Source organism: Linepithema humile, chromosome 1 (genome assembly GCF_040581485.1).
Source record: "Linepithema humile isolate Giens D197 chromosome 1, Lhum_UNIL_v1.0, whole genome shotgun sequence".
NCBI lineage: Eukaryota > Metazoa > Arthropoda > Insecta > Hymenoptera > Formicidae > Linepithema > Linepithema humile.
The window spans coordinates 24,422,107-24,448,664 of NC_090128.1; the positions used below are offsets into that span (position 1 = coordinate 24,422,107).

The window sequence follows — 26,558 nt, forward strand, 5'->3', positions numbered from 1 at the left end:
CGGAATTTCGCCGAGGCGCATTCGGCGATCAGCGTTTCGCGAGGGAGTCCCCCACTACTTGTTCGATTCACGCGGTGACGCGCAGCTGCAACCGCTCTCAGGGTCGACGCAAATGATAATACACGCCCGGGTCCTACGTGCTTGTTTACAAACAAACGTTCGACTGATTACCGAACAGCCGCACACGGTTGCTCCGACTGGCAACGATTTGATGGCAGCACTGGGATGTGCATTTTAATTGTGCATTCTTATTGTCATACAGTATCATATGTATCTTAGTTAAAATTCACAATTTTTTTTAGTATTTCGTACTGTTCGTATCTATATTATATATGTAAATTTATCACTCTATTATTAAATATCTGGTAAAAAAGACCCTATCAGAAGTACCCAAACATTAGGATTTTTAGCCATACCTGAATGATGTCATGATCAAACAGCCAATAGGATACTTCTGCGAATCAACTATGTAAACACCTGACAACACACTTCACGGCATCTATCCAGCCATTATTGCTCTTTTAACCTAATCTTTCCCCTAAAACAATTAATGTGAATAATTATGTTAAATACAATTTGGTTATTAATAAAAATTTGATGATACAATAACCTATAAATATACCCAATTTTTGTTTTAATTTAATTCAGTCAGGAAATTAATAAAACGGACAGTTGATACTATATATCGATTATCGTGAAGGACCAATAACACGCTTGTGCGTCGCAAACAAAAGTGCTCGATTAGACTGTATTTTTTCTTCATTCTGTTTTCTTATTACTTAAATTCTATGTTTAATTGCGATTCTATTGTTGACTATTGTAACAATTAAGAATATATAATAAAACAATATCTCTAAAAAAAATTTTTTCTGTTGAATAACACGAACAATTGCTTAAAATTTATTTGAATACACTAAACGCGTACACACATATATGTGACAAATATTCTATATCCTATAAATTGTGTAAGAAAGTTTCAATTTTATTTAAATATCCATAGTTCAATAAATCCAATATATACGATATACAAAATTGTTTAATATACCAATTTCCATACATGTGTGTGCAATTTTAATAAATGGTATTAAATATCCCGTTTCTATTCAACATGTTTGTCAATCTCAACAAGTTTGTTAATATCTATAAATATAGGATTATATATAAATTTTTATAAACACACTTGAAAAGCATGTTATTGAAATTTATCTAAATTATATCGGAGAAGAGTACATCTGTTGAAAACATTTTTATTATATGCAGATCATTATAACATAAGATGCATTGCGTGATTACTAAATAGAAAAAAAAAATTTGAAATCAAAAAGGCGTACAAATTCCATCTTTAATCTAAAGCCATGCCTTCATCGTCATCATCCTTCTTATCAGGACTAGTGGCTGATGATGATTGCTTCTTGCTCTTGTCGTCTTGTCCCTGTTGCGCTTGTTGTCCCTGACCGCTCTTCGCTTCGGACTCCAGAGCGCTGACAAATTCTTCGATGTTTCCAGTGGCTGCGGCATTGACGGCATCCGGTCCCAAGCCAAATTGATGGATGACAGGGCTCGCCTGTCCCGACTGCAAAGCAGACCAGAACATTGATAGCGCCTGGGAGAACTGGGGAGACCATAGCGTGGTAGATAGGTTGTCCCCTGGTGGCAAGTGCATGTTCATGATGGCACTCTCGAAGCTCTCCAAGCTGTCCAAGATCACCGCAGGGATGGCTTTGGTCAGCTCTGTTGCTACACCCCTCTGCCGGATAATAAGCTGCGCTGTAGCTGGGCGAAAACAACAGATATACCCAGAGAAACTTCCCCAACTGCTCAACAGAGCCAGAGTCTCCGACAGCCAGGAAAAGTTCAGACGAAGGATAGTATTGAACAATGAGAAAACCATGCCTCTGCCTTTCAATTCTCCAGTGTTTTTCACGATATACTATGATTCAATAACTATTCGGTTTAGTAAATTGATATCGTTATTTTCTAAAATCATTAATGCTGTGCACCTTTGTCCTACTTTAAATATCTCTTTTTATCAAGATACTAAAAATAATTCGTAATAACTAATAGTAACAATAAACACATATTACTAAAAATAATCCTCCTGTGTATGATATAAGAAATATACAATAAATTTAGTCTTTCAGATGTATATTGGTATATATAAAACTAGACTATATGATTATGCAACACTGAGAATGTAAGTGACGTACTACGCAGTTCTCTTATAGAGTATTAAAACCTTTGAATTTAAAAAAGCAGAAGAGAGCAAACACAGCATTGTAGAAATGTTAGTTACATTCATTCATCATGTGACTTATAATGATGTTATTATCTACAAGCACATAATTAACACATAAATTTAGCAGCACATTAAAATTCTAATTCAGCATAAATACACATTAAGCACAAAGTCCATTATTTCATAATTTCCACAAATTGCTTTAACCAATATTTTTGTTACTTTAGATGCACATATTACAATAATATTTTCAATGTTAATGATTTTTTTAGTATAGCAATATACTATATGACCACATGTTATTACATATGTACGAATAAGAATAAAAAATTGGTTTCCATTTTTTCGTTTTGCTCACTCAGACAACAACTTTCAATGTAAAACACTAACTGAGCCTTAAAGTTATTCTGCAACTTCTGTTATCAAGAATAGCACTTTATATGCCTGATATTGATAGCCGCTGTAAAAAATATACAATTAGTCACACGATAGATCTTTCAGTAAATTATACTTTGAATTCTTTGTGTCTTACTTGGCTCACAAAATTGTAGATTTTCTGATTATCATTTATATAAATGTAGTTTTATAATTTACTTATTCTTCTTCACATCATAATAAAAACATGTTTATATACACGCACTCTGAAAAATGATATTCTTCTTCTGTTCTCTTCTTACTGTTCTATATTAATATTGCAATAGTCTTATGGCAAGTAGATATTTATTATCATTTTTATCTCTTCATTTGATAAAAAAATAATAACTCATACATAATCTATATTATCAAATCTGTCGCAGATTTAATAATTTTTATCTCTCTTATGGATAAAGATCCATCTTAATATAAAATATTTCCAAAAAACATATTAAAAATATCTTATAACTTAAAAAGATATCAGAGAAGATTTAATCTTATATGAAGAAAAGCATTATTTGTGTATGTATATAACATAAACAGACTTCAAAAGGTTGATTTATTAAGCAATAAGCCTCAATTATTATCATAAATATTCAAACAATTTTTAAATATAAATAAAAGTGTAAGTGCATTATTGACACATGATTGAAGATTTTTTTACTGTAAGTTTTAAATATAAATTCTATCATAATGCATTAAAAAATAACTAATACCAAAATTATAGACAAAATTATATCAATATTTATGTTGAATAAAAATGAAAAACTAATAATTAAATTAAAAGAATATTTAATAGTTTTTAAATAATCTATACAGTCATAAGCATTAAGTTTGCATATTGCAGATTGAAAATTGCATATTTGAGATTGGAATTTGATCTATCAGGTCAAAGTGGGCTCAGATTGAGACATTACTTGATTGATTGAATTCTAATCTTCAATTTGTGATCTCAATTTTCAATACATAGTCTGATATAAACTCTAGAATTTTACGACAGAGGCATTTTCAACTCATAAAATATTTCTATTAGTTTCTATCCTTTAATTATTTCATGCTAATTCAAAACTAGTTTGTGTTATAATTTAAAAAAATATTACATTATATCATACTTTGTATATAATATTATCCATTGACACAATATCATTCAATTTGTTAGCAAATTTGATTATTCTCCAATCAAAGTCAAAAGTTGTCAGAATATATGTATGTGGTAAGATAAATTTAATAATAGATATAAAGAAATGATGACATTACCTGAACAGCTGGTTCTGCCCGAGGTGGTGTTGGAATTTCTGATAGAAAATTTTGCAAATCACTAAGCTGTATTCTGTTGTTAGCAGTTGTTGCCGTCGTGGCTGGCGTGGACGGAGCTGGTGTTCTCGCAGATGATTTATTATTACCTAAATAGTATGTCATTAGAGTATGCTGTAGGATATTTGATTAAACTTATTTGGTTAACTTACTTGAAGATTTGGAGTCTGTATTAGGTCCAGGAGTGAGCGAATGGGGCGGTCTGGCTATATTCGTAGTGGCTGGAGTGGATGTAGTCGTGGTGGAAGCTCTTGTGCTTTGAACACCATGCGGTCTATTCATTGTACCTAATAAACTACCCAGGCCACCAATTTGACCAACACCACCAAATAACTGTATGAGCTGTTGCTGTGACATATTATTTAATAAATTCTGAAGATCTCCCTCTGCATTAGCACCACCACCTCTTTGGGATCCAGGAGTCGGTGGATTATTAAGTACATCGTTAATCTTTCTGCAGAGTTCCTCATCTTTATCTGTTTTAAGATCCTATAATAAAAAGATATACATTTTATAAAATAATGTTAACAATATTAAATAAAACAATGAAAAGGTCAACTGTCTCTAATGTAGACAAATTAATTTCTATAAGAAAAATAAAATTTTTACACTAACTTCAACTCTTGAAGCTCTTCTACCGTATATATTTAACAATATTGTTTTAACAATAGTAGATTGCAAAATAAAGAATATTACATTGTAAACTAAATATATCTTTACAAGATATTTTAAATTTTAAAATTAAAACAATATAATCTAATGTAAATTAATAGATTCCAGTTTAACAGTAATTCCAGTTTTTATAATATATTAAAAAATTTTATTTCTTACCTGTAGCCAAAAGAAGAATTTTTTACTGGATGATTTGAATCTTAAAAGATACACTCTGCCAGTCTTGCATTGAGGAACATGTTTAAATTCACAATCATCAGGGAAGATAATCAGGTCCTGAAAAACATACTCAATTAGAAATATATATTAATTATAACTGCAGATATATAATAAAATAAAATTAATAAAAGCATTTTTGGATAAATAAGATTGAACAAGAAGAACACGTCTTGCAGTTTTTCTATCTACAAAAATTTTTGTAGAGAATAAAAATTCGTACATCTTCGATTACTCCGGTTGTGCGATCCTTCCAGCAGAAATGCATTAACGAGTCTTCAGACTGACAGACATAAAGCTGGCCCTTTCGAGTGTCTGGATAAACCATCTTTCCTTTCATGGTCATTTTGCCAGCTTTAAACTCTACAAGATTTTTCGAGGTGCTGCGCGAAGTATTATTACCAAAAAGCGCTCCACTAGACATATTTGCTGATATAAAAAAATTGCTGTTTAACGCGACCAACAAATTCTTCACCTTGCTCACGAGTACTGACACGAAGCAACACGAAGCCCGCCGATGACACTGCACTTTAAGATGGCGACGTGAAACAGACCATGAAGGAAAAGGAAAGAAATAACTAAAGGGAGGAGGTACTTAACACGCCATCTTTATGTCCAACTCGTTTAGTAATGCAGTGTAGTTGAGTCACTATTTATTTTACCGACTGAACTTTATGTTTTAATAGTGCGTTGATCACTTTAGTAGAGGGCGCATTATGTTTCAAAGGCCGGTATTCATAGGTCGGTATTCATAGTCCGTTCTTATATTTAAGATCGTCTTAAGCACGGACTTATATTCGCTCTCTTCGTCACACATAGATTGTGTCTGACGAAGAGAGCGAATATAAGTTCGTGCTTAAGACGATCTTGAATATAAGAACGGACTATGAATACCGCCCATAGTCCGTTCTTATATTCAAGATCGTCTTAAGCACGAACTTATATTCGCTCTCTTCGTCAGACACAATCTATGTTTGACGAAGAGAGCGAATATAAGTCCGTGCTTAAGACGATTTTGAATATAAGAAGGGACTATGAATACCGCCCAAAGTTTCCGAATAACTTCTTGTTGTATTCTATGATCTTCGTGGCGCTTGCATAGGCGCGGTATTGTACAAAATAGAATGTAACTTCAATATCATCAAAATATATACCTATTTCTTTTTTAAAGTATTTATGCTATTCTCTGGTCTTGTAAATCATGTTAAAGTTGTTCACATTGAATCTAAGGATTTTCGAAAAGAATCCTTACATGGTTTCAAAGCAGTGTTCTAAAAATTATTTATTATTTTTGATAACATACTGACTTTACAATGCCTAAATTATAAAACAAGTTTACATTCAATTTATATGTATTATACGATAAATATTTACTACATAACAATCACTATAATTAATTCATAAAACTATACACATACAGAGAACTATAGACCCAATCTTAAAATAAGAATAATAGAAAACAAATACACATTTTAATAGCTTAATTACTTGATAAATTTTTGTATTTCCGACTTTCTTCGCCGGTTTGTATGTGCATTGGGACTCTTCAACCTTGGTTTCAATACAAAAAACATTCTTTCCATTGCAGTAAGATGATCACTTATTTGTAGTTCATTAATTTAAAGATTCTTCTGTTTTATAAAGTAAACATAACATTCACATTAAAGTGAAAAAAACTTTCTATATAATATATAAAAGATGCGAGAAAAAGATAAATAAATTTTAAAAAACTAGAGTATCTAAAAATAAGAAAAATATATATAAAAATTAATAAATTTAAATTTATTTAAAAAAAAACTTATCTTGAATTATTTTGAGTAATTATTAAACTAATAAATACATTTTACATAAAATGTAAAAGCAACAAATTAATTGTTTGTTTTATTGTCCACCTGATTCACAGAAGTTATTTTTAAGTTTTTTGGTCTATTACGACGACGTCGGCGATATGTTTGTTTCTTTGTTTGTTTGTTTGTTTCTAATTCATTGCGCTTTATATTGCATCTTGAATAATCGTTTTCAAAAGAAAATAAGCATTTCCATGTGAAATGATTCTTTTTGCCACATTTTGTACACAACTCACCAAATGCTGGGCAACGTGATAGAATATGACGCGTTCCGCATTTAGTACAATCATCTACATATTTAACTTTACAATTGTTTGTGAAGTGGCCAAATTGTCTGCATACACTGCATTGTATACCCCAAGCTGGACATTGATTCCGGTTATGTTTTTTACCACATCGAGTACATTCGATTATATTAGAGATAACATGGGAAGAGTTTTGTTGCAGTGCTTCTTCGCAATTTTTTTGTGACATTAAATCTTCGCAACCTTTCTGTAGTTCCGTTAAAGATTTCGTTAAAGATTTTTGTAATATTAAATCTTCGCAACCTTTTTGTGGCATTAAATCTTCGCAATCTTTTCGTAGTTCTGTTAAAGATTTCGTTAAACCTTTTCGTGGTATTAAATCTTCGCAACTTTTTTGTAGTTCCATTAAAGATTTCGTTAAAGATTTTTGTAATATTAAATCTTCACAACCTTTTTGTGGCATTAAATCTTCGCAATCTTTTTGTAGTTCTGTTAAAGATTTCGTTAAATCTTTTCGTGGTATTAAATCTTCGCAACTTTTTTGTAGTTCTGTTAAAGATTTCGTTAAAGATTTTTGTAACATTAAATCTTCGCAATCTTTTTGTGGCATTAAATCTTCACATTGTTTCCAAAAAAGAATAACATCGTTGATATCTAACGTTCGTAAATATGATATCAGATTTTTTCCTCGACGTTCTATGAAGTATGCAGCTTCTCCTACGAACCGTTGAGTTTTGATATCTTGTATTATTTTCTCTTTCATTATGCTCGCAGGATCAGTATAATTCCGTACAAGTGCAGCGTGCTGTTAGGAATAATTATAAAAATTGTATTCGTATAATCGTGGAAATGTGGAAATGTATTATTTGTTAAATATTTACTATGCTGAATTATTTTAAGCAGGAAAATTATTTATTAATTATCGACTAGATCTTATTTGCAAATAAAAAAAATAAATCACGATGTTTATGATGATATAAAAAAGTAGATCAAAGTATTTTCACTTGATAAATAAAATATCTTATCAACATACCTTTAATTTATTTACATATATATCGATATTTTCATTATCTCTTTTTTTCCTATTTCCATACAGCCAATAAATATCAAATTTTTTGATCAATACATTTATATCTTCTTTTGGATTGTCATCATAGAAGCGAAATGTTCTGTGTATTTCTTGACCAACAGGGCCCATAAGATTTAAAAGCATAATACCCCACGTCTGCTTATTAGCTTCTGCTTGGTCCATGTCCTTCACGTAGATGAAAAATTCATCCTTCCATAAAACCCATCTTGTAATAAAATCATTTATTGTAATAAATTTAGATGGTATAATAACAGTCGTATTACTCTCTTTTATGAAATTTTGGTTTTCTATGAAATTTTTCTCTTCATTATTCTCTTCTATGGAATTTTTCTCTTCATTATTCTCTTCTCTGGAATTTTTCTTTTCATTATTCTCTTCTCTGGAATTTTTCTCTTCATTATTCTCTTCTATGGAATTTTTCTCTTCATTATTCTCTTCTATGGAATTTTTCTCTTCATTATTCTCTTCTCTGAAATTATTCTCTTCTATGGAATTTTTCTCTTCACTATTCTCTTCTATGGAAAATGTTGGATTTACATTTTCATATTCTTCATTGAGTGATTTATAAGGCAATTGTGCTCTTTTTCTACAGATTACAGTTTTTTTTATTTGTACAAATCGTTTCTTTGTGCAAATCGAGCATTTAACACCTATAATAATAATTTTATTATAAATAAAAACAAATTCCCTGAATTATCTTATAAGTGTGTTATGTATAATTACCCATTGTTTCTATAATCACTTCAATATAATCACTTCAATGTAGTCCATCTATTTTATTCTTACCTATATACAATTTCACAACTACTTTATTAGTAAATAAATTTTAAGTAATTATTAAATGTTAATAAAACAATGTACTACGTTTTATGTCACTGCACGAATCAATAATATGTAATTGTCATGAGTAACTTAACTCGAAACTTGCAGTTTATTGTTACATTGCTATCACCAGTTATCTTTGATACAAGATATATGATAGATAACGCGCGCTTTAAATATAAAATATATAAGATAAAGAACGCTTTTAAATTAAAAAAGATAAATTCTTCATCGACGTATAGTATATATCCGCAAAAATAAAATACATAAAATAAGTTTTTGTTTAATTTTACGCAAATATCAAATAATGCGTTGTCAACTTTGATTAGCGCAATTGATAAAATTGGTTTGTAAAATATTAAATTTAAAAAAAATATAAAAACATTAAAAATTTTTTTAATTAATCTTAAAATATTAAATTATTTTAGTGTTTTTGCACTATAATTTTAGACTTACCCCACTTGAAAAATAAAGAGCTCCTATAATTATGCAAGTTACTGTGAATACACCTTTACATTTTGTGGCTCTCAGTCTCTAGATGGCGATAGAATCGCTATTTCCGGTAGACATAGGCACTGGTCAATCAGTACAGAGCACATTTGTTAGTGCCCCGAGGTATCTCTTTTCTAATTTATCCCGTAATTTCGAGAAATTTATATTCCTAATACAATGTAAAAATAACAAATAAAATGATGGCACGTAATAAAATCATATACTGATAAATATAATTTAAATAGTATTGAAGAATAAATGATATAGCTGCATTTTGACAAAGATAAAATATTCTAAATTCTTGATTATTGTTCTATTTTGATCATTTTCGTCACACTGAACATATATTTTCAGACTGTCAATTACATATAATCATTAAGTTCACTTGAAGCAAATATATTTTAGCCTTCTTGGATCATTAGCATTTAATTAATGATTTTCTGCAGATTTTCTCATGTCAAATTCAATTAAAAACATCATCAAAATAAAAGAAGTCATATGAAGTCCGTGAAATTCCAAATATGATTTTATCAAGGAAAATGTAAGTATTGTGTTTTACTACTATATAAATAATATATATAATCTTTTATTTTTCATATGATTAATGTGTAATAAAAAATTATATATAGTAATTAAGCACATATATGACATAATATAATAGAACGTCAATTTTGTGCATTATTCATATTACCTCTTATAATTTATTTCATATTTCTTTTGATCGTATTTCTTCTTTGTATGCACAATGCAAGTTTGTATATTTCTATTTAAATAAAGTTTTTCTTACGTTCCGATTTTAAATTTGTTACGTTTCTCTTGTGCAGTATGATCTCTTTCTCTTCCCAATACATATTCGAGATATTCTAAATATCCGTCGTTGTTTAAATCATCCTCTTCCAACACTCTGTCTATCAGTTCTAAAAAAAAGAAAAAATTGAATACTTTTTTATTGCATTAAATGTATATGTGCGTGCTTATATTTTTTTATATCATATCAATTTAATTCAGCAGACATACATACCAACAATCCAAGATAAATCTGGTTTTGACTGCATCACATCGTCATTTTCGTCATCATTTTCGGCAAAGTTACTCTCATGGAAAGTATGCTGAAGAGCATGGAGAAACTCTAATCCATCTAGTTTCGTATTATTGTCGAAATCATGAATTCTACAAATTCAAAATAAATTAGTAACTGCAAACAGTTTGATAATTTCCTGTATAAGAGAAGCAAATTCCGATATCTTAAACATACTTAAAATAATGAAATTCTATTTCATGCTCAGTCATTGTTGAAAAATTAAGTTGATCGGCCATAGGTCCCATGTCTTCTTTTAAATGCCTGAAATTGTGAAATAAAGTCATGGATTTTTATTTGTGAGAGTTACATTGAAAATATTTCAATACTCGAATATTACTGTAATTAGCAGTTTACTAAAATATGAAATATTTCAGGAAGATGTATAATTATCTATATCAAATTATTTTATATACAAATAAGTATTATATTAATTACAATTTACTTGAATAATATTTATTATTTGTTTTTCAACTTACGTGGCATCGTGAAGGAGTTCGGAATCCTGCGTTAATTTGACTTCATTTTGTGGTGTATAATGATGATGGGATACGCTGCTCCTAGGATGATGTGGTCCACGAAAGTGGCCACTTGTTAGGCCGAGCCACAAACTAATTAAAAATATTGTCCCCATTTCGTTATCTGAAATAAATTATCATATTGTAAATATTTAAATACAAGTTAAAAAATAATACATCATATATATAAAGCGCTGAATGTGTTTCATCGAATACAATTGAAATAAACTGATAATTAAAATTTAACTTATTTTGCTAAATTATGTTCGCCTAATATCGAAAGTTTAGCTGCTGAAATATTTGAATTTATAACTTATTATAGGAATGCTTTTTCGTGTCTTTAGCAACGTATACAATTTCAAATTCTCTTTTCACAAAATATTGTACCGCTAAATGGTATTATAATAAAAGAAGATATAATTAGATTTCATATTAAATATTTATATATAAATACAAAATTTTAACAAACGATTTATAAAATCAAAAATTTAAGCAAGATATCAATTTATGAATTGCATTTATTCCGCGATGGTTTTCATGATCAAAAGTAAGTTTGGAAAGAGTGGTGACTATCGAGGGGCATTCACGACATTCCGAACTGTGCCTATCGACAATGGGACCTGCTGGGACATGTTCATCGGGTGTGTCGCCGTGGTAGAGTACCTACTGCTTTTTCTAAGGGTCGGACACCCTGTCGGTCAGCGACAGATGGGCGGTAGAGGGAGTCCCAGTAATTATTATGCGATTACCCACAAGCCCATTGATTTAGATTGGACCCCGGGGGGTGTGCTGCGCGATCGCGGGCCCGTCGTGATTTGTTACAAGACCGCGCTCGAAAACTCAAAAGTACTCGATATAACATATCGTACGATTATATAGGACAATATTATGACCAGTAGAAGTTAATAACATTAAATTTTATTCAATATACGCAAATGTTTAAGGATAAAATGTACCATACATTTAATAATTGCAAATTTAAAACGTTATACAAAAGTTTATATGTCTACAAATACACGTATCTGAGATTTTTGTGTTAATATAGAATGCAATCTGAAAATAAAATAAAATATATTGCCCTCATTTAGCATTAAATACACGGTCGAAATATTCAGTAAAATTCCCGCATTCTCAAAATGGTTAATTCTCAATACTTAACTTTTTATTTCGATGTTTGGTCAAGAATAGCGAATAGCACAATTGAAAATTTTTATGCTTTTATTTTATGCATACTAAAAAATATTAAATATTTATTTCATTATCTGAAGACAAAATAATGTGATCGGGGGTTAACGTCAAACGCAACATTCATCACTTCTTGAACGCAAAGTATTTGCGAGAACGCGGAGAACAAATACTGATGTAGGTGTTAAAAGACGCACGAGACGCCGACACGAATACGGGGTACTTAGGAATCAATTTTCTATAGGCTTACGGTGGTCTCGAAGCGAGAATGCATATGCTGCAGGGGGGAAGGCCCCCCGAGAGGTTTCCGATGCGTGAGCGGACCCCCTAGGGTCTCGCCGCACCCCAATTCGAACACCCTCCGCGCCCGCCTGTCTTTCTGTCTCTCTGGTGTCGAAATCTATAAATAATTTATATCATTTGGTCCATTCAACGGAGAGCCCATATGTACCTGTGTCGCCTTACAGGGGACCTGCAACTACTCGATATTCTCCTTCGCATCGTTGGGACTGGCAAGAATCTCCTATCTACGCCGGGTGCGCGGATAAGCTTACGGATTTGACACTAACGAGTTGACCATGTAGCGATGTGTTGCCGGCGGAGATTGGCTGCGTACAAGTGTGTTAACATTCTGCACAACGACACGATTTGCATTCGCAAAACCCCTTGCATCGTATATCTATATTTTCGTTCACGACTTCTCTTGCGGAAAGAAAAACGAGACAAACCTATGTTTAGAGATATTTAGAGATGTACACGTATCTACGATAAATTATCTATCGCTGGAATTGGGCATACGTTTCTACAATGTTATAGGGAAAATTGCTACGATCGTTTCTACCGGATCGCGAAACACAGCACCTCCGTGCTTCTCGTCGGCAATTTTAAGCGATCCCCTGCGGGGCACTCGCCGCCCGTGACTATCGGCGGGCATCTCGCAAACGAAGAGAGGGTAGTCACCCCGTGGGGTAGATGGAGCTCCAGATTAGGCTGTCATAACCTAGGACCGGGACTTCGGATCTCCGCAGCGTTGTTCTCAAGCTTTGAAACGCAGGTGACGAACTCGTTTTTACCTGTCTTCGACGTGGTGGTCGATCGATTCGGTCAGCGGTGGATTTTCCCCGTACGCGGACTCGATCGACTTCGATCCACCCTCTGTTCTCGACCCGGTTGCTCTCGACTTGGTCGGCGAGGACGCACAACGCTTATCGACGTTTTTCCGCGGAGCTTGCGTGTTACGCGAGTTGCTCCGTACGGACGGCCGCTCTCTTTGAGCGGGCTCTCGTTTCGTTTTCGTCCAAAATCCCTGCGAAAAGTCGGCTAATTCGATTATTTCGCTTCTTTGCCACGTGGAATAAACGTGTGGATTACTTCATTCGACTCCTGAGCTCATTGAGTTTCTCACTTTCTCCCGAGATCGCATGTGACGTCTCTTTTTTAAAGTTGTGACTATCATTTAATTTATTTTATTGCATATCAATGTACAAATATAAATTTTATATATTTTATATTAATGTATGTAAGATTTTTCGGTTAATTTAAAATTCTCTCGACTTAAACATGTGACGACAATTTTGGATCAAGTATAATTAAAGCTAAGGATTTTCTCGTAAACTGTAAGTTTTGTATAGATGCAAATGAATAACAATGCCAATAATTAAATTTTGTTCTGTGCATATTCTATAATACATATATAAAAAATCACTATGCTATATCTCTATTTATAGATAAGAGGTTTTGACAGAAAAAGAAGTATTGGAAGTTGAAGCATCGTATTTGTTTTTTTAATATATTAAAATACATCGTCAAAATTTTTTATACGTCGTAAAAAAATCTTATTAATTAAAAACAAGAAATGAATAAAATAAATCATTTTAACTTTTGATTCACATATAAAATTCTAATATTATATTAATGTAGAATCACAGTAGTGATATTTTTGTTCGTACATTTGTGGAATAAGCCAATCTATTTTATTCCGCACTGCAAAAGTTTTGCATGAAGAAAACAGATCTTTTATCATATATTATTACATAATACTTTCGTATCGTGCAGATATTCACTGAATATATTTTGAAATTTCCTCAGACATTAAAATGTTCCTTTGGATATTAAAATATAAATACAATATCTATTTTTGCAACAATTTGCAACTAACAAATGCCATTGTTATTCTTTGCTGTTGTATAAACATACGTTTTATCTGAAACATAACAAGAGAATACTGTGTAAAATTCAATAACATTGAATGTGACAGATCCTACATCAATTCTGTCATTTTTCTGCCGACAAAGCTTGCAGCAGCAGATAGTTTGAAAAATCTGTTTTCAACTGACTTGGCTATCTGGGTGGATATCCAATATATATACCTACAAATCTCTATTGGTTTCTATATCGTATATGTGCTTGCTATGTTTGCCACGAAGAAAATATTGGCTTGCGAGTTATCTGTTTCACAACCATTTGTCATAATCAATTCACGAAAGTTTAAAGGTGTTTCATCGCCAGACCAATTCAATCGTGACTGTAAATTTGAGTTGACCGAGAATTTTTAAGAAACTAATAGGCAGAGAAAGAGAAGAGAACAGAAACGAGGAAGAAGAGAGAGTGAGAGATGAGCAGAATGGATGCAGATGTGGCGAAAGAGAGGAAGAGAGAGAAAAAGAGAGAGAGAGAGAGAGGTAAAGAGAGAAGGCGAGAGAACAGAGGGTGTGCGTGTTTGAGGATCGAAGAGAGACAGAGATAAACTACGAGGGGTTGAGGGTGAAACGGGGTGGTGTAGAGAGGAAGGAGGAAAAGGACGAGGAAGAGAGAGAGAGAGAGAGAGAGAGAGAAAGGACGAGTGGGATAGTGCACGGATGGGTCTCCGGTTGCCATGGCAACCACCGTAGCCTAAAGCTATGCTTTTATTGATTCCAAGCCGCAAACAATGTGCAGGAGTGGATGTTTCGCTCTGTTCTCTCTCTATCCGTCTGGATAGTGAGGTATTAACGCACCTCGAAATACCGATACCCATGGGCACGTGCCCCAGAAAAGCGGGGCCGGCTCGTTCCCCCCTTCTCTAGGTTTCACCCGTCCGTTCCCTTTCTCCCGCCCGAGTGCCCTGCGATTAATTCAGCAGTCTCTCGATATGCACAATTCGCCGTTGCATTAAAATACACGGACTTCAAAGCGCGCCCGCGCTGACTATAATGCAACGCGAGCCGACGTCAAAGGTTACGTCGGACTGCATCTTCCAGCATCAACGCGTTCGCCCCCCTCAATCCCGAATTTTTCCAGATGCATTTTATCATATCGCATGACCGTCACGATAAGTGTGCCTGGTGAAATGTTATATGCGTAATAGTAGCTAATTCTCATTCTGAATAATATGTATTCTATCCTATCATTAATATGTAATTCCATTTAGAGTTAATTAAAAGGCATATTACAATTTAATTTAAAAAATCATATTCGTATGATGTATACATTTAATTAAGTAAAAATATCTAAATTTCAATTAACTATACTGCTCTAATTATATTAAATAATTAAAAATTCAATATATATCAAAGAGTAAAATTAAAAACAAATTGCAGATAATTCGGCGCGCAGCCGATTGAAATTAATGTCAACAGCTGCGATAATGCGGAAGAAAGGGATTCATCGGAAAATACTTCTTTTTTATTGGAGGCTATCTTTTGAAACTCGAATCAATAATAATCAGCGAAACTAGCCATGCGAAAATCAGATCGTGATTGAATTTTCTACTCGATTACTATGAATAAAGGACCACCTATCGCGATTTCTCCGTGAACAGTTTACCGCTCACAGATGCGTTTCAATCGCACGATATTCCGAACAAACTTTTCAACAATTCTCGGAATCTTAGATCGTGTTGTATATTTTATGCAATTAACATTCGGACATGTCGTAATTAATTTTTTTAATTTTTTAAATAAATTTAACTCTTTTAGATTAATTTATGGATATCTGTCTGTCTCTGAGTGATTATTGAAAATTTTACAACATTAGAAACTTATACAATACGAAACAAGAATGTTATATTTTATAATATTTAAATTATCGCTCTACTGTGTGTTACAGAAAGCAGAATATTCTACCGTTTTCCGTTGTAATTTTAACTTCTCATTACCTTCATCCTTTCTCTCAGCGACAATCTGTCTTTGCGAAAATTCCGGTTATCATTACTCAAAGTAAAAGTTGTTTAAGTTTGACTAATAACTGCAATTTCAAACTATTGAATTAGGAGATATTTAAATATTTTTGATGAGAGAATGGTTTTCTTGCAATTGCAAATGCACACTTAATTAATCAACATATTATTTTTGGATTGTAATTCTGCGTGTATTTAATAAGTTTTAAAGCAAATCGCAATATGAATCATTGATATCTCTTCCTAAACCAATAACGATTCTAAAAAATCTTGTGAAACTTATGTGATTTAAATTACAAATTAGTGGAAACAAAAAAAAGATAAAAAATGATTAAAAAAAAGAAGAAAAGTACGTAAAATTATATCGCAATATACCCCGTTCTTTTTAGTTATTTCTTGTATTAATCCTTTATATGTAAAATATAACATTCTTCATGCCTACCTGTTGACCTTCTTACCTCGCGAAGGAACGAAGATCGAACCACTGCCAGTGTCCATTTTTTTATATTGCCGTCCGCGTATTCTGATACGAGGAAAATATCGCGCTGGTTAGCGGCCGCGTTTGTTTGTGTGTGCGCGTGTATATACTTTTTTTTTTATTTTCGCGGCAATCGCTCGATCGCAGGCGTGTCGCATTCTGACGCATGAAAATGGCCCAAAGGGATGCGCCAGCCATGATCGATGCTCCATCCGATCGGAGTCTACCGAAACTGCCCGTCAAATAATATATTCATAGCTTCCGGATGGTTGAACACGACTCTCGGAAACCACCCCCGCGACCCCGCAATCGCGTCTACTCCCCCGTGCCCGACCCGCTCTCGTTCGTTCGTTCACCGACCCCCTGTTCACCCCCCGCAATGCGCAGTCCATCCGCACGCAAATCGACTGTCGAATAATTATCGAAAATACACGCGCGGCCGGCTCGCGGCGCTTTTTTTCCTCTCCCGTTCTGTTCTCTGCCTCGCGGACATACGATTAACTCTTTGAGCTTTGCCGATATGCCGCTCGAAATATCGTCATGTTATCTGGAGCTTTTTTACGCGCCATTGCCTCATTCCGTTCGATCTCGCATGTCCACCTAAGGCCGCATGCACATCGGTTAACGATATTATCAATGACTTGTGTATCTTTGATAATGCTTTAATATACACGTATCTGTTCACTATCAAACAATTTCACTATGCTGAATTTTTTTTGCAAACGTGTTACTGTGATTGTATTTGATAAAAAAATTCTCACTTTAAACTAGAAAAAAAAAGACAGATTTTCTAAACACCCAATTTTTCATGCATTTATGTCATTACTGGCTATAAAATTGTAGAGTTTGCAAATTTCGTCAGGATACAAATGGTTAATGGATTCATAAATGATTCATCCAGTTCGGCATTCATGACTATCATTTATCAGTTCCCAATGTGCATACGGCCAAACATTTCGATCGTGTTCATATTTTCCCTCGAATTTGAAGATTTGTAGAAATTGTATTCTCAGAGCGCTAATTGGCTTCGTTAATGTATTCTACCATACATCGAATATCGATAATAGTACTCGATATAGCAAATGTCACTTATCAATAAATGTCACTTATCAGCAAAATTTGTTTCCTTGATCAAGATTGCAGGATAATCGTGAATTAGCGCAATCTAAACGCAATGAACAAGATAAATATTCAGCAAATAGAAAGACACTTTAGTGAGAATTTGATATTCTTTGTTAAGAGCTGAAATAATTTTTCCTCCATTAAAATATAAGTGCACTATTTTCCAATTATTTTCTTTTGCCCCTTTAAAATGTTCAACCTTAAATTACTTGTAAATCGTGATGCATTCAATTTCATAATTTCAATAGAATCAAGTATAATTTCAGTTAATCATCAGTAAATTATAATGTAAATTGCAAATGTTCAATTGTAATTTTGATCGTACTATTTTGCGCAAAAATTTTTTGCGATTGCGCGAAAGAGATAAAAATATTTTTTACATATTCGAGAAAATACTCCAAGCGCGAACGATGCGATCGCGTGATTTATCTTCGTACGCTCATATATACTTACGATAATCAAGCTGCCCCGTCGTCCAAAGAGACAGAGAAAGAGTGTTCTCTTATAGTCTGCGGCAATTCCTCTCACCGACAGCGTGATTGCAGACGACCGAGGCGATTTTCCGCATTTCCTCCTCGATTTTCGTGCTCCGTACGATTTTCGCGCTCTCCGCTCTGCCCTCTTCCGCTCCGGATCGTCGGACGAAAAAAGAGCGAAGGTTTCCTTCCCAATTTTTGCCGCACTGCCTTCGTTAGCCCGATCAACCGTGCGTGCGTCGCGACCGACCAGAGAAGAAACTGAAAAGAAAAGGATAGTACTGAGTTGACAGCGAGACAAAGGCATATGGGACGAGAAAATATAAATCGCAAAGAGAGAAATTAATAGAAATTTTTAATAAAAGGAAAAGGAAAAAAAAAATTAATATATTTTTTTATTCATATATTTTCGCGTCTTGAGTTGGGAGTGTCATTAATTTCATTTTATGCTTATTGAATGCAATAGCGTTAAAGTGGAAATCGATAAAATTGACTAGGAAACAAAAAAGTGTGCTTGAGTAAATGAGAAAAAAATATAAGCGTATAAAAAATACCGGAAATTTTTGAGTTGAAAAATCTAATGCATTACAGAAATTGTCACAAAAAGATTTAACGCAACACGAATGTCATATTAATATAATCATTATAGAGCTGTTATAGATATCTGACATATTTTAGATATGATATGTAAACTTTGATATGTGCGCCAGAAGCATATTTACGTCAGATTATTTTCATTTTTCTAGTTTTTGATATTTGATTCAATCTGCAGAATCATTCGAAAGAACCTAATTGTTTTAAACTACGCATTATTAATCATTCGCTCACATTTCTTTCGCACAATCAATCCGATCCACATTCAATTGCGTCCGTGTCTAATTAAACAACACCTAGCTGTACGTTTCGCATCGCAAACATTCGCGTTAATCTACGTGACGGGGGCGCATAATTTCATCGGGATTATTCCCGGCGTGCTAAATGATAGAAATATCATTACACACCTCCCTCCCCCCCTCAACGTCCGGCTTTCTTCTCTTCTTTTTTTCGCTAAACACATGTAAGGGGGCGAGACACGCGGGAATGGGATAAAATCGTAAAGCGTCCTCTCACACTCTTTTACCCGTTCTCTCTTTCGCATTCTTTCTCACCAGTCACTGCCCCGCCGTCTCTGTCCGGCTTAACGGCAGCGGCAGCGGGACCTAAGTGCAAAATTATTTTAAAAATATTTTCTTAACCGCGTTAGCCTGAAAGCTGACCCGGCGCCACGCCGATGCGTGTGCGCGGCCGCGGCAAAAAGAATTGGAAATGCCGCACAGCGGTTTTTCGACTTGCCACGGTTTTCAGACCCTCTTTCGTTCTCCGCGCGACGACGATGATTTCTTCGTGTGCGTGTGATATACATAATATCACCAAACACCTGTCCCAAGTATGATCTCGGGCACCGGTTGGCTAATGAACGGTCCCGACGACGTTGCATGGATCTATCTTTCGAGAACCATCATAATCGCAAAATTGTAAAAACGTAAAAATTCATGAAAAGACTTAAAATCTCGAATTAGGATTGCGATGTGAAATGTGCGGTTGTCGAATTTCTAAGGAAACCGGAGATATGTTTTTCATTCGGACGCTAATTGCACGAGAGTACATTTCGGTCTTCTATTTTCGCGAATTTTACCTCGAGATTTTGCCTCGGCAACGATTATTTGCGAAATATCCGGAAACTTTACGTACATTATTTGCTGTAATATATAAGTGACTTTTCCATTAGGCGAGAAGTAGATTTCGGTACGCGCGCACTTGTGCAGCTTTACATTTTACAGTATTACCTATACGTCCTTTACACACCTTTTCCATCCCATGTACTTTTAAACCATCCTCTCTCGCCGGGCACCGTACCACTTCGATGCTTTTTACGCGGTGCTTTTCTCTTATTTTGAACCTCTCCGTTGGCCTGGCCAAGAGTTTCCAGTCAGCGTTACGTAGAAAACGTTGAACTTGTTCGAGAGCTTTTCCTCCCTCGGAAAAGAAGTAGCGTAGAGCGAGAATGGAAGGAATGGACGGAAAATGTCAAACAAATTTATTGCATCTTTGTGACACAAAACTTCGCGACACAGTTGTTTTTGTACTTTCTTATCTAAGATAATAATAACCGATATTAACCACCGAGTGCAAAAGTAAGTTTCGGAAACTACAATCCCACTCATGTTGTGTATGCGTGCCACAGATGACTGTCATTAATGAGCTGTCTGCAAATTATTTTTTTCCAATTTTAAACCGCAGTATCTCTATTAAATTTATATTAATTATACACAACAATAATTAAATAAATAAGAGATATTATAATTGTTATTATATATATATAATTCTTTATATAAGAGACACGCACGCAATGTTTCATTCGTAGGGCGCAAATATTTTTTCAAATTACATTATTTTTATTAAATATGTTATTGTAACCTATTTTTCCGCTCGAGAGGGAGAAATTCTCATTTCCTTTCACGCATACATCCATCGGCTGATCTACTCAGCCTGATCAAAATATCTTCGTCGAAATACTTAATTACTTCGATCTCACTATCTTGTAGATGGCTTGCTCTAACAGCCATGTACATTATATACAAGGAAGACTTATGATGGGGTTCCAATTTGCCGCGGGGCGCCGTCAGGCTGCGTTTAACAACTTTTTAATGGAGGCTTGGCGACCATCGTCAGCCCCGGCCGCCAACGTTGAAACGTTAATTCTAACGGGTGTCACTCTGAAAATAAGTTACTCCATCTCTTTCGTGAATAGAATGGAATGAGGAACGCGTTTTTCCCGTTGTTTTGTTTTATTGAAAAATACATATGAGAATATTGTCGAATTAAAATGTTCCTTCTTCTAGGAAATTTGTGCTGTCATAATGTAATTAATTGAAACGCATATAAAAAAGATGCACGCACGAATTCTAATATATTGTAGATATTCTACAATTGTATGACATTAATATAGACAGTACGTAATTGCTATGGACCACTTATTGGTATTGTGACATCGTAAAAAATCATCTATAATTAAATCAATCGGTGTCTGCGAAAATCGACGCATTTTTTCTGCTTCATAAAGCAGTTTGTGTATTGCTGGATATATAATTTATTTCTATTATTAATATTAATTTTCAAAAGTAATATAAAAGTGTGAAAATAAAAGAACGTATCAGTTTAGTGTAAACTTCAACTCGTTCTTATTTATATAAAAAGAATGCAACAGAATTTATAAAGGCAATGCATTGATAGAGTATATTATACTACAATAATACACAATAATAAGAGCCGATTAATTAATCAGCATATTTTCCAGTAATGCGGTAAAGGGGATATCGCGAAAAAAATTACTTAACTACGACACTCCGGCGAAATTCGCGATAATAGTAATTAACCAGAGCACGGTCCTCCAGAGTTACCAGTTCGTAGCTGATGTCCACGATTGCACGCGTCGAACAGCGCGATCGATTTTTCGCGCGCACGCACGCATCTAAACGCGCGCGCTAAACTTTCTCGCACGCACGCACACATATACACACATCCCCAACACATGCACACGCACATATATACGCCCGAGCCATCGCTCTGAGCCCTCGCAGAATCTCGCCCAACCCCGGCTCTCTCGCCCACCCCCCGACAATTCTCCACCCCTGATAAGCGTCCGCGCGCCCCCTGCCGCCCCCTCGCTCACCCACTCGCACCTCCTCGTCGTCTCGTCCCCCCGAAGCCGTCCTCATGGCACGAACATCCCCCTCGCCTCGTCGGCCTCATCTCCTCTCCTCGTCCTCTTGCTTTCCCCGCTTCGTCCCCCTGTTCCCTCTCGCCACCGCCGTTCTCTACCTAACCTGGCGCAGCATCCGCGTTCTGGAGCTGCTCTCGCAGCTCTCGTAATCGCATTTGACGTCGCTACGTTTTTGTTTCAGAGCAGTACGTGACGCTTCCGCCCGTGAGGGCTCTTGGCAAAACACGCGAGGGAGGAAAAAAGAAGAAGACGTCAATAGAGAGGGAGAGAAATAATGTGTATGCTACGTGTACCTATGTGTGAGATGAAAAGAAAGAGAGAGAACGCGAGTGAAAAGAGAGGTAGGAGGAGAGAAAGAGCAGAGGAGTAAGTAAGGAGGAGGGCACGAAAACGATGAAGAGGAACAGACGCGCGAACGTCCGGAAGGGGGTAGGTAGGTAGGTAGGTAGATCGGGGGCGCACGTCGAGGATCGAGAGATCGAATGGGAGGACGGCCCCTTGATCATCTCTCGGACGACGACGACGACGAAGCAGCTGAGAAAGGAACTCGCTCTTTTGCTGTTTTTAAGGGTCGTAATTTTTGCCGATATTTCTTGGCATCGTTTATTCTCTTTGCTAGCCGTGCCTTCGCAGATCCCGCGCGCGCTCCTTCTTTCTCTTTCTCGACTAATTCTGTATCCGAGACCGAGAGCTCTCGATGGAAAATTCGTGGACTTCGGTCCTTCGAAGACGACAAGAAACGGAAGCGCCGAGAATCAATGGTAATGAAGATTGCCGATTAAATTCGAGTTAATGAAACTTATGATATTGAGAAATGTTACCGATATCGATGTTAAATTATTTCTACAAAGCGTTTATATCTACACATGTATAGAGTGCAATAGGAATATCATAAAAGCTAAAAATTAATTACAAAAATAAAAATAATAGTTTTAATGCCATAATTTATTAAAAAATATCTTTATAATATCTTCAAGGATAAATAATGGCACTTTATAGTGTTCTATTAAACTTTATCGGTTATGCAGAAACGCATTACCTAAAAGAAGCTCTAAAGCGACATAATTGAATGAAATTATGTATCGTTGAAAAAAGAGATTCGCTCGACAATTAACCGATCACACCTATGACCGCTTCACACGCGGCAGACGGGGTAACGTTTAAAGTCAGACAAAAGTCTCCCTTACGCACAAGTCGGCTGACACGTGCTTGCCAATTTGTTGGTCGCACGTGTCATCGACGAAACCACGTCAAAATATTGCACCCGATCTGAATAGGCCAATTACCAGACTGTGTAACCCAAAACACGCCTACGTATGCGACAGAGATTTTCTTCAAGTAGACATCGTTTTAATTTCACTTCACATGGATTTTTTTTATAAACGTGTCGTATAAACGTATCGTAACACTGCAAAGATTATTCGATATAAACAATTTGTGTAACTATCAAGTATCATTGTCAAGTTAAAAGAATTTAAAAAATTTTTTTAATTTTTAATAACTTTATCTTTCAAATTTCTAAAATTGTAATAAATAAATTCACACGCTTTGTTTCTTCGATTAAACTAAACGTTAAAATAGAAAAAAAAAATTTTTTGTGAGCATATGTAAAAATTACAAAATTCATGAAGAATATTTCATTTTTGATCAATTTATATTTGAAAAGCTACTTTGATGTTTTGACATTTTCGCTATACAGAAATAATTTTAGAACTGAAATTGACCAAAGAGACATTTTTGCATCAATTATTGCATTCATACTTTACCGAATAATACGGTAGCGTATTCAAGCAAAATGTGCAACGCCAACGAATTCGGAGTTGTGGCCTTTGTCGGTCATCGTACAAAGAGTAAGTTTCGCGCGAAAGCTTAGCAATTCCGCCTCTTTCAATTCCTCCAAAACAGAACGCCCATGGCGCGTGTCGACACTTTCGAAGGCCGTAATTTTCTCGACAATGCTCAGAAACTCAAGCAAAGCGGGCCAATTCAAGATCAGACGAAGTCCCTTTGAGGTTTTTTCATTGTCGATGCAATAATTCGCTTTAACGACCTCATCCCGCCTGTTCCCATGGCTCGCGGTTCACTTTTTTCATTGTGTTTATTAGTACCTACTCTCTTTTATTTGCCACATACAATATTTGCAAGTTTTCATATTCCATACAACAAGAAATGTGCGTTAATCGTGAAAAAACATACCTAGATGCGGTCTTTATAGAAAGAAACATTTAAAAAATTGCAATATGTACAATTCTTTTACATTTCTTTCTTTTATATTAAATAATTAATATAATAAAAACTTTTAGACTACTATCTGATATCTCAAATTTAAATTTTTCTATTATCGTAATTGTTGTAAATATTTATATACAAATACACACATAATCTAATAAAATAATATCTTATAAAATTCAATAATATCCAACTTTTACTTGTAAGTCTTCGTTGAAATGTTAAAAATAATGCAGAACATTTTTAACAAAAATAAACATAAATCAAAAAAAGAATTTATTGATATGGTAATGATGATTCACGTTTGAAATATATGCGAAATGTGATGCAATATGAGATGGAATGATTATTTGTCACGGTACATACATATACATATGTAGAAATGAGCAGAGAACGGAAGATGGACGGAGGTAAAGTACTCGATAATTTCATCCCTTCATAATGCAGGCGTGCATCTCGTTGCACGCGAATGATCGCTCTAGCACCGGCTACGAATTCCACATGGATTTCTATGTAACGTCAAACCACTGTTTGTATACGACCGTCGTCTAATCGATCTAATTCGCAAAGGGTAGATCATTGAGATTAGATTAGATTTTATGGAGCGCCGGTCTTGTCGCACAGACCATATGCAGGTTGTACTTTGTAAGAGTAATTGACAGCACCCCCCAATGCGACTTACAAATAGAATTAAAAATGAAGAAAATATCGACTATGGGATTATACTATTTATACTAAATTTTTTAATTACGCAATATCTCAATGTTGTTTTATAGATATGTGATAAAAAAAAGCTGTTATAACTACTGTCATTCCGAAAATCAAAGTATTGGATTTAGATTGTTTTTTAATTTAATATTCTTTTCTGATCTCAAAAAAATTTCGTATAGTTATTCGAACAGCGATAAACGCGTTGATGAAAATTAAGCACATTATTTATATTTTGTAAGCTTTTTCTTAGAAATCATTGTTTAAAATTGTACACTATGACGGCGACAATCGTAGATGTTTTGTCCAGATGAGAAAATCGAGCAATAATTACATGTTTTATTTCATACGCATATATCGTAAAGGTATATGACGGCATGTAACTTTGCTATATGATATATAAAAAGAAAAAAATATATTTGTATATTTTTGGAAAAATGTAACATTATTTTTGACTGCTTTCGAAAAGAATGTAACCACACATATATAAAATATAATATCAAAAAATGTGATATATGTTGAATTCATTATAATATATTCGCAGTATTTTTTGCATATATTGCATCTTTAGCAGCACGCATGTGATAAGTTGCGGACTAGAATATGCATGACCTCATTTCTGACATTTTGATTTTCATTAGTACCTTGGATAGTTATGCAAATATGTATAATAACACTATGATTATAACTAAATGACAATAAGAATATAGCGTTACAGCATGTGAGAAAATGATATATACAAGTATAATGGGTATATATAAGTAAAAACTAAACCATAACAAATAAACAAATTATAATAAATATACTAATAGAATAATTTTTATCAACGTTTTACATCGTAGTATTTTTCCTTATTTTTTAAAGAATTTTTTCATTAATTTTTTTTCTTTCTTTACAAATTGAATATTTTGTGTTAAACACTTGCTTAATGGTATCCAAAAACAATCTATGAATTTTTAGAGGGAATAAAACGCGTTGCAAAAATTTTCGGAAATATAATGCCTCCGTATTTCATTCCGAAATATATTCTTTGGTACAGAAACTTTGATATTGTTCCTTACAAACGGGTAGTTTATTCGCGGCTAGTGTGACAGATTTCGACCACGCCTTACCGATATGCTACCCTCTTGCCCAGCTACCCTTAGGATCTATTGACGACATATCGAAAATTTGCCGGCTTTGATCCGCACGCGGCGACTTTTCGGCACCGCATGTTGTTATTTTCGTCGGCGTCAGTCTTTAATGAAGACATTTAATCCGGTATATTATTAGTTAGAAAAGATTATATATTACGTGTATAGTTGTAGAATTTATTCAAAGGAGAGTATTATATTATATAATTTTTTAACATTTTATGCAAAAAAAGTTATCAAAATATTAAAAATATACTCAATTTAAATAAAATTAACATAATTTCGAGTTTAGATTCTGACGCAAAAAGCCGATAAAAGATTGTTTTCTATGTCTATTCGCAAGAATGTAAACTGAACTCATTAT

General features: G+C 34.2%; 4 protein-coding genes across 8 annotated transcripts in view; all 4 read right to left on the reverse strand.

Annotated features, from left to right (window-relative positions):
* Positions 1-1,231: 1,231 nt before the first annotated feature.
* Positions 1,232-5,416, reverse strand: Rpn13 (regulatory particle non-ATPase 13). Of its 2 annotated transcripts, none has more exons than XM_012363165.2 (5): positions 5,076-5,416; positions 4,796-4,912; positions 4,117-4,453; positions 3,908-4,053; positions 1,232-1,573 (listed from the first exon to the last, which is right to left on the reverse strand). In XM_012363165.2, the coding sequence occupies exons 1-5, from the start codon at positions 5,274-5,276 to the stop codon at positions 1,343-1,345; spliced, it is 1,032 nt and encodes a 343-aa protein (XP_012218588.1). In that variant the 5' UTR covers positions 5,277-5,416; the 3' UTR covers positions 1,232-1,342. The 2 variants fall into 2 exon arrangements, with proteins under 2 accessions (XP_012218588.1, XP_012218587.1); XM_012363164.2 differs by having other exon boundaries at positions 1,232-1,747.
* A 932-nt stretch (positions 5,417-6,348) lies between these two features.
* Positions 6,349-9,399, reverse strand: LOC105669903 (uncharacterized). The gene is made up of 4 exons (XM_012363099.2): positions 9,313-9,399; positions 8,758-8,820; positions 7,978-8,684; positions 6,349-7,749 (listed from the first exon to the last, which is right to left on the reverse strand). The coding sequence occupies exons 2-4, from the start codon at positions 8,759-8,761 to the stop codon at positions 6,721-6,723; spliced, it is 1,740 nt and encodes a 579-aa protein (XP_012218522.1). The 5' UTR covers positions 8,762-8,820; positions 9,313-9,399; the 3' UTR covers positions 6,349-6,720.
* On the reverse strand, positions 8,826-13,343 carry LOC105669914 (multiple coagulation factor deficiency protein 2 homolog). Of its 4 annotated transcripts, none has more exons than XM_012363130.2 (6): positions 13,203-13,343; positions 10,906-11,068; positions 10,604-10,690; positions 10,370-10,518; positions 10,136-10,265; positions 8,826-9,517 (listed from the first exon to the last, which is right to left on the reverse strand). In XM_012363130.2, the coding sequence occupies exons 2-6, from the start codon at positions 11,058-11,060 to the stop codon at positions 9,436-9,438; spliced, it is 603 nt and encodes a 200-aa protein (XP_012218553.1). In that variant the 5' UTR covers positions 11,061-11,068; positions 13,203-13,343; the 3' UTR covers positions 8,826-9,435. The 4 variants fall into 4 exon arrangements, with proteins under 4 accessions (XP_012218553.1, XP_012218558.1, XP_067203227.1 ...); XM_012363135.2 differs by lacking the exon at positions 13,203-13,343 and adding an exon at positions 12,581-13,050; XM_067347126.1 differs by lacking the exon at positions 13,203-13,343 and adding an exon at positions 12,380-12,529.
* LOC136997253 (uncharacterized) overlaps positions 13,199-26,558 on the reverse strand; it is a 42,117-nt gene continuing 28,757 nt past the window's right edge. The window contains exons 3-4 of the mRNA XM_067347778.1: positions 18,339-18,622; positions 13,199-13,435 (exon numbers count right to left, since the gene is read on the reverse strand). Of these exons, the coding sequence (XP_067203879.1) occupies positions 13,199-13,435; positions 18,339-18,622 (521 nt within the window). The remainder of the gene's footprint in view (positions 13,436-18,338; positions 18,623-26,558) is intronic.